This window comes from Lolium perenne, chromosome 6, assembly GCF_019359855.2.
Source record: "Lolium perenne isolate Kyuss_39 chromosome 6, Kyuss_2.0, whole genome shotgun sequence".
In the NCBI taxonomy this organism is placed as follows: Eukaryota; Viridiplantae; Streptophyta; class Magnoliopsida; order Poales; family Poaceae; genus Lolium; species Lolium perenne.
In genome coordinates this window covers 194,423,339-194,435,753 of record NC_067249.2, presented here as the reverse complement: position 1 = coordinate 194,435,753, position 12,415 = coordinate 194,423,339, and the positions used below count along the sequence as shown (strand labels likewise).

Below are 12,415 nucleotides of genomic sequence, written 5' to 3'. Positions count from 1 at the left end.
TAGTTGATGGCGTCCCCAGAAACATGGTTACCGCTCAACAAGCAACTTATAAGAAATAAGATACATAAGCTACATATTCAATACCACAATAGTTTTTAAGCTATTTTCCCATGAGCTATGTATTGCAAAGACAAAGAATGAAAGTTTAAAGGTAGCACTCAAGTAATTTACTTTGGAATGGCAGAGAAATACCATGTAGTAGGTAGGTATGGTGGACACAAATGGCATAGTTTTTGGCTCAAGGATTTGGATGCACGAGAAGTATTCCCTCTTAATACAAGGCTTAGGCTAGCAAGGTTGTTTGAAGCAAACACAAGTATGAACCGGTATAGCAAAACTTACATAAGAACATATTGCAAGCATTATAAGACTCTACATTGTCTTCCTTGTTGTTCAAACACCTCACCAGAAAATATCTAGACTCTAGAGAGACCAATCATGCAAACCAAATTTTAACAAGCTCTATGTAGTTCTTCGTTAATAGGTGCAAAGTACATGATGCAAGAGCTTAAACATGATCTATATGAGCACAACAATTGCCAAGTATCAAATTATTCAAGACATTATACCAATTACCACATGAAGTATTTTCCGTTTTCAACCATAATAATGATGAACGAAGCAGTTTCATCATTCGCCATGAACATTAAAAGTAAAGCTAAGAACACATGTGTTCATATGCAACAGCGGAGCGTGTCTCTCTCCCAAACAAAGAATGCTAGGATCCGATTTTATTCAAACAAAAACAAAAACAAAAGCAAACAGACGCTCCAAGTAAAGCACATAAGATGTGACAGAATAAAAATATAGTTTCACTAGAGGTGACCTGATAAGTTGTCGATGAAGAAGGGATGCCTTGGGCATCCCCAAGCTTAGATGCTTGAGTCTTCTTAAAATATGCAGGGATGAACCACGGGGGCATCCCCAAGCTTAGACTTTTCACTCTTCTTGATCATATTGTATCATCCTCCTCTCTTGACCCTTGAAAACTTCCTCCACACCAGACTCAAAACAAACTCATTAGAGGGTTAGTGCATAATCAAAAATTCACATATTCAGAGGTGACATAATCATTCTTAACACTTCTGGACATTGCACAAAGCTACTGAAAGTTAATGGAATAAAGAAATCCATCAAACATAGCAAAACAGGCAATGCGAAATAAAAGGCAGAATCTGTCAAAATAGAACAGTCCGTAAAGACGAATTTTTCTGGGGCACTTAACTTGCTCAGATAAAAAAGCTCAAATTGAATGAAAGTTGCGTACATATCTGAGGATCACGCACGTAAATTGGAAGATTTTTATGAGTTACCTACAGACGGGGCTGCTCAATTTCGTGACAGTAAGAAATATGTTTCTGCGCGGTAATCCGAATCTAGTATCAACCCTACTATCAAAAACTTTACTTGGCACAAAAATGCAATAAAATAAAAACAAGGAGAGGTTGCTACAGTAGTAACAACTTCCAAGACTCAAATATAAAATGAAAGTGCAGAAGTAAAATAATGGGTTGTCTCCCATAAACGCTTTTCTTTAACGCCTTTCAGCTAGGCGCAGAAAGTGTGAATCAAGTATTATCAATAGATGAAGCATTAACATTCTTACCAGGGGCTTTGCGCCTACCCTTCTTACTCTTGTTCTTACTCTTGGGTTTAGGGAATATATGACCGCATCCGGGTGTAGAGGTAAAATTTAGAGTGCCTTTCCCCACATCTATGATTGCTCCCACGAGTTTCAGCAGGGACCTTCCAAGTGTGATTTGTCCTGTCCCTACACATTCAACAATGAGATAATCAGTGGATACCGTTCTTCCAAGAAAGGTTGTGAACACACCTTCAGCTATACCCTTAAGAATTATAACAGAGTTATCAGTAAGATTTATTCCTTCTCCTCCTTCAGTAAGTTCCCAAAGTGTCAAAGATTCATAAATTCTTTTAGGCATAAGGCAAAACTCAGACATAATATCACAACGGGCATGAAAAGTTTCACCACAAATAGCAACTTTAATAGTAGGCACCCACATTGAAGGTTCAAAACTTACTGGAACATAATCATAATGTTCGCGAATCTGGTTGTACCCTTCTTTTAAACAAGATATATTTGTCTCGAGGGTGTTTAATTTATTATGAATGCTAGCAAGAGATGAATAAAAATTATTTGAGGAGCTAGATGATGTAACCACTTTTCTTATAGCATTAAAAGCTTGATCCCCATCACAGTGAAGGAAATCTCCTCCCACTACAGCATCTAAGGCATATCTATAGCGAAGAATAAGCCCAAAATAAAAGTTACTAAGAAGCAAACTTAGAGTCATTTTAGGTTCAGTTTTACTATAAGAATCAAAAATTCTAGACCAAGCTTCTTTAAAACTCTCTTCACCACCTTGTTTAAAAGTAAAGATCGATTCCTCAGAGTAACAACTACAAGACTAGTCATGATAATAGAATAAAGTAAATGCAAGTAACTAATTTTTTTGTGTTTTTAATATTGAGAACGCAAACGAGATAGTAAATAAAGTAAAGCAAGTAAATAATTTTTTTGTATTTTTAATATGGAGAACAAACAAAGCAGTAAATAAAATAAAGTAAAGCAAGACAAAAACAAAGTAAAGAGATTGGAAGTGGGAGACTCCCCTTGCAGCGTGTCTTGATCTCCCCGGCAACGGCGCCAGAAATTTAGCTTGATGACGCGTAAAGCACACGCCCGTTGGGAACCCCAAGTGGAAGGTGTGATGCGTACAACAGCAAGTTTCCCTCAGTAAGAAACCAAGGTTTATCGAACCAGTAGGAGTCAAGGAACACGTGAAGGTCGTTGGTGACGGAGTGTAGTGCGGCGCAACACCAGGGATTCCGGCGCCAACGTGGAACCTGCACAGCACAATCAAAGTACTTTGCCCCAACGTAACAGTGAGGTTGTCAATCTCACCGGCTTGCTGTAAACAAAGGATTAGATGTATAGTGTGGAAGATGATGTTTGCGAAGAATAGTAAAGAACAAGTATTGCAGTAGATTGTATTCAGATGTAAAGAATGGACCGGGGTCCACAGTTCACTAGTGGTGTCTCTCCAATAAGATAAATAGCATGCTGGGTGAACAAATTACAGCTGTGCAATTGACAAATAGAGAGGGCATAACAATACACATACATATCATGATGACTACTATGAGATTTAATCAGGGCATTACGACAAAGTACATAGACCGCTATCCAGCATGCATCTATGCCTAAAAAGTCCACCTTCGGGTTAGCATCCGCACCCCTTCCAGTATTAAGTTGCAAACAACAGACAATTGCATTAAGTATGGTGCGTAATGTAATCAACACAAATATCCTTAGACAAAGCATCGATGGTTTATCCCTAGTTGCAACAACACATCCACAACCTTAGAACTTTCTGTCACTGTCCCAGATTCAATGGAGGCATGAACCCACTATCGAGCATAAATACTCCCTCTTGGAGTTACAAGTATCAACTTGGCCAGAGCCTCTACTAGCAATGGAGAGCATGCAATAACATAAACAACACATATATGATAGATTGATAATCAACTTGACATAGTATTCCATATTCATCGGATCCCAACAAACACAACATGTAGCATTACAAATAAATGATCTTGATCATGATAGGCAGCTCACAAGATCTAACATGATAGCACAATGAGGAGAAGACAACCATCTAGCTACTGCTATGGACCCATAGTCCAAGGATGAACTACTCACACATCAATCCGGAGGCGATCATGGTGATGAAGAGTCCTCCGGGAGATGATTCCCCTCTCCGGCAGGGTGCCGGAGGCGATCTCCTGAATCCCCCGAGATGGGATTGGCGGCGGCTGCGTCTATGGAAGGTTTTCCGTATCGTGGTTCTCGGTACAGGGGTTTTCGCGACGGAGGCTATAAGTAGGCGGAAGGGTAGGGTTGGAGGAGTCACGAGGGGCCCACACACTAGGGCGGCGCGAGCCCCTCCTTGGCCGCGCCGCCTTGGTGTGTCGCCACCTCGTGGCCCCACTTCGTATCCTCTTCGGTCTTCTGGAAGCTCCGTGGAAAAATAAGACCCTGGGCGTTGATTTCTTTCAATTCCGAGAATATTTCCTTTGTAGGATTTCTGAAACCAAAAACAACAGAAAACAGCAACTGGCTCTTCGGCATCTCGTCAATAGTTTAGTGCCGAAAAATGCATAATAATGATGTAAAGTATGTATAAAACATGTGAGTATCATCATAAAAGTAGCATGGAACATAAGAAATTATAGATACGTTTGAGACGTATCAAGGGGTACAAGGGAAAATCCGCATTAGGGTTTTGGAATACAACAAGATGAATGGAGGGATCGATGACGAGTGTGCAGATGATGATGGTGTTGACATAGATTGATTTTGTAGCTTCTATATCCTAAGTATTATGTTCCTCTCCCTTGGATGGTGTGGTTTGATGGTATAGTAATGGAGGTGGCACGGCGGCAGGGCACTATCCTGGATGCATGTGGAGTGAATGTTGGAGACAGCAAGGGTTGCCATCCTTAAATAGGCGTGTGCAGGACGGTTCAGTTTTTTCTACATACCTAGTATGTGTGAGGGTGGGTGGGGAGCAAAAGAGAAAAGATGAATTTTTGGGAGGCAAAAGATACCTTTTTTTTCATCTAAGTCCCCAAAATAAAATTTTCTATGAAGATTCTTTCAAGTCTAGGGGGAGGGCAGTGCCCCCTGACTTACACACATAGCTAAGCCACTGCATATACTCCCTTCATGAAAGAGGTTTGGTTGGACGTTTTTGACCTAACAAAGGTTGTCAGAGGCTTGCCATACGACCGTACGGGTCGTACCATTGCTCGTTATCTACTTTGGAACGCTTCCGTAACTTGGATGCTAAATTTATATACGAACTCCAATTGAGGTGTTCTTTGTCCCGTGAGATCTATGGACAATGGCTACAACGCCATGATCACATATCTTCATTATATGATGATGGAATATATCACCTCTCAAGCCTCCGTATGGTTAAATCCTATTGCGTGTAGCTCCTCAATATTGCCTCTTCTTGGCTCTATTCACCGTGCTTTATTCAAAAATGTCCATAACACCTACACATGCATCAATGACAAAGAAAATTAGTAAAATACAAATAAAACTTAAAGTTGGGCAAAATTTACATGAATATGCATGCATGGGAACAAGTAATCATGTATAATAGACATAGTAATTGCTAGGTGTAGCATTAGATGAGTGACTGTATAATCATTAATAAACAAGTAGGATTAAAACACTATGAAATGCACTCTCATAAACGACATACGTTACTTGCTAAACTCGCCCGGAGCGTGTGGGGGGAGCCGTCTGGCGCCGTGGTGGCGGCGACAATAGGTCTAGCGAGAAATATGCAGATGTCTACCCCGAGGATGGTTCAACATGACGACTTCTGATGCGTGGGCATGTGGTTCTCGCTGATGGCCCACTGGACTGGATGTACGCTCCTGGATCACTATAAGTTGACTCGGCGATACTCCTCGCACTTAGCTGGTGGAATGTTGTTTGTGTTTTTAAGGCATAAGGCTTTGAAGAATTTTTCTTCACCCATTGTTAGGTCCATAGGTGTTGTGTGTTGGCTTAGCATACTTTGATGTAAATAAAATATAAAATATGATTGCATGCATCTTTTTTATGTTTTGGAAGCAGAGAACGGGTTTGCGTTATCATTTTTGAAAAATAAAGGAAAAATGGAAATAAATTTTCTGGAGAGGACTAAGCTTCAAGGAGAAATCAGGTTTGGCAACTTATTATTTTCTGTAAACTTTTTCTTTTGAGAACCTGGCCTATGTATCAAACATATGCATATAAACGTTTCTTTTTTACCTAACCTAAAGTTACAATCGCTGCATATACAAACTCGACAATGGGGGGAGAACATGCATGCGTTGGTGATTAGTATAAGTGCTGATATTTAATTATCAAATATCCATGCGTTGTTAGGTTATTATTAAACACACTATCCACTAAAAAGACTAAAGCTGACAGCTGACTTTCTACTCTAGAAATTTCCGTAAATTTGATTACATTGAAGGTTCACACGAAATTGTTCTTAAAATATTTACTAGCATGTAACATTGTGTCTCCCAAATATTCAAGATAGTTACAATTTTAACAATTCATAGCCAATGTCTATAAAATCAAAATTTAGCCAATGTCAATAAAATAAAAAAACTAACATATTTTTTATTACAAAATACATTTGTTTTGCACATGTTAAGTATATTTTTGAATGTTACAATAAAGCAGTGCTAACATTAATACTAATATGATTTATGTTTAGTTAAATTTTGTTGCAGTGTACGTAACGGGAAAGATACACTCATATTGTATTATAATAAAAATAAATTATTAAAAAAGTATAAAATTTCAGTGTAAATTTAACTTCCTAGGGTTCAAAAAACAAATTTGATGGGCCGTGGAGGTGTACTTACTTTCTGCTGACGTATAATGCTTCAAGAAGGGATCCGCACATGAGAGATTCGGTTAACCCTACAATTAAGCAATTAGGTCCATCGATGGCAATGCTGCCAATTATCTACGGATATTAATTATGGAAACCAGGCATTATTCATTTTCCCATTATGAAGACCAAAATTCCAGAATGTTTTGAAAAAAAATCTAAAGTTCATCTGGGCAATGATCAGCTTCATCGTATTCACTAAACTCAACTAAGAAAATAAGATGTAAATCTTTGTTTGTTATATTAGAACAAAATATTTTTCCGAGTAGACTTAAAATATTCTAACATTAGACCGACAATATACAATTGAAAGGTCATGTAGAATAAACGCGATCGGGGTTTATATAAAATATATCAATGTGATTTTGTTCCACTAATGGAAAAGGTCCAGTGTGCAAACAGAACGAAGTAGCAAATGATTTTTGATACGGTTCACGCGGAAACTATTGTACACGCGGTTTTAGCTAGACATCACCACACATGAAACAAAACAGTAAGGCGTGAGAAGTGGGTACTTTCACTATACTGATTCATAGTGGTATTACACAGTTTAAGAAAAAAACTATAACTGCTAATTTAGTCTATAAAATATAAGATAAATATAACAGAAAATATGCAGTTGGAAACTTCTTTTGAATATCTAGTGGTATAATTTTTACGGGATAAATCTTATAATTTTCGGAGTAGTAAAAAAATGACAAGATGGAAAAGTAGCACAAACGGTTGCCCGGCACCATCTCACGGACTTTAAAAGTCGGCCTCGGTAACCGCGACACAGGCAGACGCAATACTTGTCATTACTTGCTAGAGTAGCACCTGCATGTATATCCATTCCCCCTCGCGAGAAAAAAGAAACATACAGCAGCAGCCTAGGCCTAGCACTAGCAGCATACCACTACTACTCCATATAGCAGGAGTAGAAAACGGGAGGGAGGGAGAGAGAGGGAGAAATACTAGTCGTCGTAGTCTGATACGTCTACCTACGCTAGAGCGACAGAGAGCGAGGCTTGTCATCTACTCCTCCTCCTCCGTAGCTGGGATCCACGGTCTCCTCCTCCTCGCTCGTGTCGCCCTCGTCCACATCCATCCATCTTCGTCGATCTCTCTCTCTCTATCTCGGCGGAGGACAGCGACGCAGCTGTGAGCGAGGGGAGAGAGACAAAGCGGTAATAAAGGCGCGCGCGGGCGCGCGCAAGCGAAGCAAAGCACATTAAGGCCAGCCCATTAAAGAGACCGAGGGAGGCTCTCGGCCGTGGGGAAGCAGAGCTTAAGCTTAACTCCGTTTGCGTGTGTGCTCCAGGGAGGGAGACAGCCAGCGCGAGAAAGATGGCGATGCCGTATGCCTCTCTTTCCCCGGCAGCCGACCACCGCGCGTCCCCCGCCGCCACCGCCTCCCTCCTCCCCTTCTGCCGTTCAGCCCCCTTCTCCTCCTCCTCCGCGTAAGCATCCGCCGCCCATCCCAGTTCTTGGCCGTTCCGTGTTCGTCCTGTCTCGCTCTGCGTCTTACTGACGCGGATGGATGTGTTTGTGTTTGTGTGTGCAGGGGCGGCAATGGCGTGGCGGAGGACGCAGGGATGTACGCGAGGTGGATGGCGAGGCCGCTGCCCTTCACGGCGGCGCAGCACGAGGAGCTGCAGCAGCAGGCGCTCATCTACAAGCACCTGGTCGCCGGCGTGCCCGTCCCGCCGGAGCTCGTGCTCCCCATCCGCCGCGGCCTCGAAGCCCTCGCCGCCCGCTTCTACCACAACCCCATCGCCGGTACGTCCCCGGCCGCCCACCTCTTCCTCCTCGCCTCGCGTCACTCATCATTATCGCAAATCTTTCGGATGCTTCCTTAGTTTATTCGGCCGATCAGGTGTACTTTGGCGTCCATTTCTTAACTCGCTCCGGTCTTTTGTTAATCCGGGGATCCGCGATTCGAGACACGCTGATCGATCGTGTGTGCTCGACGTTATCCCTGGATTTGCTACCGGAAAGTGTGAGAGCTTATTTTAATCCCAACAAACCAGTGCTCTATCTCTTCGAAGTTTAGATTAGCGGCACATGATTCTTGGAGTTTTTGATTGGGATTTGGGAACATGACTTGCCCCTGCTCATGTCCAGCACACAGTCTTCTTGTTTATTATGCTAGGAACCGAGTAGCTTGTCCGTGCCCAACGAGTGGTGGAACCTCCAGTTGCCACTCTTTTTTTCTGTTTCTATTCCATTCTCTGGGGTTAATGATGCAAATCTGGCTAATGGAACACCTCCTCGCCGTTGTTCTTCGATTGAAGAACATGCAGCTTAATCTCGCATCTGCATCCTGCGTGCCCGCTCATCATTAATCGATCTGACTTGCGCTTGCTTGCTTTGCGCAGCTGGGTACGGATCCTACACGTGCCTGGGCAAGAAGGTGGATCCGGAGCCTGGCCGGTGCCGGCGCACGGACGGCAAGAAGTGGCGGTGCGCCAGGGAGGCCGCCTCCGACTCCAAGTACTGCGAGCGCCACATGCACCGCGGCCGCAGCCGTTCAAGAAAGCCTGTGGAAACGCCGCAGCCCGCGCCCCACCCCCAGTCGCCCCGCACCGCCGTCGCCAACGGCAACAGCTTCCAGAGCCATTCCCTGTACCCGGCCATCGGCGGCAACAACAATGGTGGTGGAGGCGGGGGGAACAGCAGCTTCTCCTCCGCGATGGGGACTGCTCAGCTGCACATGGGAGGCAGCGCGTCTCCCTACGCGGCTCTCGCCGGTGGCGGCGGAACATGCAAAGATCTCAGGTGACTGTTCACGACCTTTCTCCATGACCTGTTGTTTTCTTGACACTGTTCTTCTTCTAACCGATTGCCGTCATATCATCATATGGGCGCACAGTGCCGAGATGCTTATTTACTTGTGGTTTCTTAGTTGCTGTCTCCCATCCCCTTTGCAATCAACCGCAATCAACCAAACCATTAGTGCATGATGCCCAGTACTTTGCTGCTTGCCCTGCAACAGGCGCAATATCTGAAACTTTACTCTCTGCGCCTGCAACTCTTGCGTTGCGTTTAGCAGCCTTTAGATCTCTGCATCTTTGCTCTGGCCATACTTTCTGGGATCAGTTTGTAGTAGATTCACAAGCTGGGGACTTGTCTATGATAGATTTCTCTGCTCAGGTTGTGTGTAACTGCCGGTGCAGGGTGTTACTTGTCTTTGGCGCAGTCCAAGCTTCAAACACGTACACACTGTCCATAAAGATGAGGAGATGATACACAACATTTTTGTGTTCTGTCATGGCAGTGCCATCTGTTCGCTGATGCCCTCCCTTGCCATTTACTCCACTTGTTTATTCTTCTACAGCATACCCAGCTGTTGTTTCATGCAGACAATGACTTGGGTCCTGTTGTTTCTGAATTCCTCTTACCGGTCACCACTATTCTCCACAGCATCTGAACTGGTCAGCGTGATGCTGGCGAAGCCCACTGCTCTTGTCCGTAGAAATGATGACTTTCTATCGGTGCAAGTCCTTGATTTACCTAGTGAATCTCTTCACTTTAATCCAACCCTACCTGCACAACTCTAATGCTTAATTGGGGGTCATCCAGTTTAGCTTCTGAATTAATTGGCCATGATTGTTACTGCTTTGTACCTTGATAAGATAAAACCTAGGCTTTTCTAACAGCAAGCTGCACTAATATGCATGCATTGGCAGTAATTCTTGATTTATTTGCTAAGTTACAACACAAACATTTTTTACTACTTCCTCCCATCCATAATAATTGTTGTGACTTTAGTTCAAATTTGATCAAAACTTATAAAAAAAATCCTTCTTTTGCCTTACTCTAAAATGTAGGAGGAGTATATATATGTTTGTTCCAAATACATGTTGACTGTCCATCCTCAGGACCTAAGTTGTTAATGTACTTGTTCCGTACAACTGTAAGTTATGTAATGCCAAATATTTTATCCTTTGATACATATAGCTGCTTATGCCTGCATCATTCCGTTTAACCTGTTGTTCTGCATTGACTCACCATCGAAAAAGATTGCTAACGGTTGTTGTCTTGTTGTGTCATTGTGTGTTTGTACTTATGCATATCCCCCGTTTAACCTGAACGTGTGTGTTCACAAATTCAGGTATACTGCTTATGGAATCAGATCTTTCGCGGACGAGCACAGCCAGCTCATCACAGAAGCCGTCAACACCGCCATGGAACACCCATGGCGCCAGCAGCCACCGACAACCACCGCATTCCCGATCTCAAGCTACTCTCAGCTCGGAGGAGCAACGAACACCGTCAAGGCCGAGCAGCGGCAGCAGCAGCCGATCTCCTTCCTCGGCTGCGGCGGCGACTTCGACACCGGGAAGGAGGAGGAGGAGAGCCAGACGCTGCGGCCCTTCTTCGACGAGTGGCCCAAGGCGAGGGACTCGTGGTCCGGCGAGAAGTCCAATCTCACCTCCTTCTCGTCCACACATCTGTCGATCTCGGCAGGGGAACCGTTTACCATGGTCAACACCGAGGACTTCTCGTCGGAGATGACCATCACCAACTCCCCGTCGACCAACGGTATGTTGTTGCTCGGTGCCCATAAACATGCTCCTTTGTTCCAAAAATAAGTCTCGCAGTTGAGAAGATGGACTCCTCTGATTGGTGTTTTTGCAGGTTACTACTGAATCGAAATGCTGCGCGGATTGCCCTGCTGCCCGTGGGTCAAGATCACCGGCGCGTTATGAGTTCCGGCCACCCCGAGCATGCAGTAGCAGCAAAACCAAAACCACCTCTAATACTATATGATGATGATCGTGTAACTTTACCGGCCTTCGCCGTGCCAGATTTATATCACCCGATAATGCCTTGATTTGTTTCCGTTCGACGGGTTTTTGGATGTTTTATACTTTTATTACCCCCTGATCTACCGACGGAAACTTAACTTCATCATGACATGACACCGGAGGCTTGCTTGCGGTTGCAACCAAGATAATTCCTTGCTCCTCCCCGGAGGTGGCAGCTAGCTGTACCCAGGTGGTCACCGGTGGTGGTGGGACAACGCCGGCCGGCCCCCTTTCCCCGGACACGATCACGCGGCAGGATCCGTTTGCGTTGTCACCCGTGACAAGCTAGCAATGTTCGTTGCCCCAGTTCCCCACGCCAGCGCTTTAGCATGCTGTAGGATGGGCTCCGCCGGTCGTTGCTCCATGATTGCGTTGCTAGTGTTGTGCGGAGGCGAACGGGGACATGCGCCCTGATGGGAAAGGGGAGGAGGAAGCTTGGGGGTTTAGGAAAGGGAGCAATAATAACAGTGGTTGTAGCGCCTATCGGTTGGGCTGGATCTGCACAGAGCTTGCCGACTTGGTGGTCGAACAGGCTGTGTGCGTGGGCCACCCCATTCGCCACCACCCTGCGTGTGCAGTGCGAGCTAAGCGTTGCTGGAGATGGGCCGTGGACGACCTACCTCGTGCGGTCCTTCGATTGCCCGGCGCCGGGAAGCAACGCGATGCGGTGCGACGTGGTGGCTTTCGCATGTCACCGCCAAAAGCCTCCCAAAATGGCTAAGGGCATCTCCACCCGGGCGATGCAAACGGACATATTTCGTCCGTTTGCGTCTGCGCGGATAAAAAATGCGCTCCAGCGGGTAGACATAAAACGTTCGCAGCGTCCGTTCTGACGCAAACGTGGACCAAATATGCGCCAGGAATGCGTCTTTGCGGACGCGTCGTTTGTGTCCGGTTGAGCATCATGCAGTCCTCTCTCTCCTCCTTTAATCACGCATGCGTTCATTCCTAGCCACACAAATAAAATCTTTCTCTCTCTCTCCTCTCTAATCACGCATGCGGTTAAATAAATACGTCTCGGCCGCTGGAGAAGGAGCAGACGCATGTGGACATGCGAACGTTTTTTATGTCCGTGCCCGACGCAAACGGAAATAAATATGCGTCGTCTCGCTGGAGATGACCTAAGAGCATCTC

General features: G+C 44.7%; 1 protein-coding gene across 1 annotated transcript; it reads left to right on the top strand.

Moving 5' to 3' along the window:
* Positions 1-7,545: 7,545 nt before the first annotated feature.
* On the top strand, positions 7,546-11,315 carry LOC127306538 (growth-regulating factor 4). Its single transcript, XM_051337194.2, has 5 exons — positions 7,546-7,930; positions 8,035-8,249; positions 8,849-9,248; positions 10,585-11,015; positions 11,112-11,315. Exons 1-5 carry the CDS (start codon positions 7,818-7,820, stop codon positions 11,120-11,122), a joined length of 1,170 nt encoding a protein of 389 aa, XP_051193154.1. The 5' UTR covers positions 7,546-7,817; the 3' UTR covers positions 11,123-11,315.
* The last annotated feature ends 1,100 nt before the right edge of the window (positions 11,316-12,415 follow it).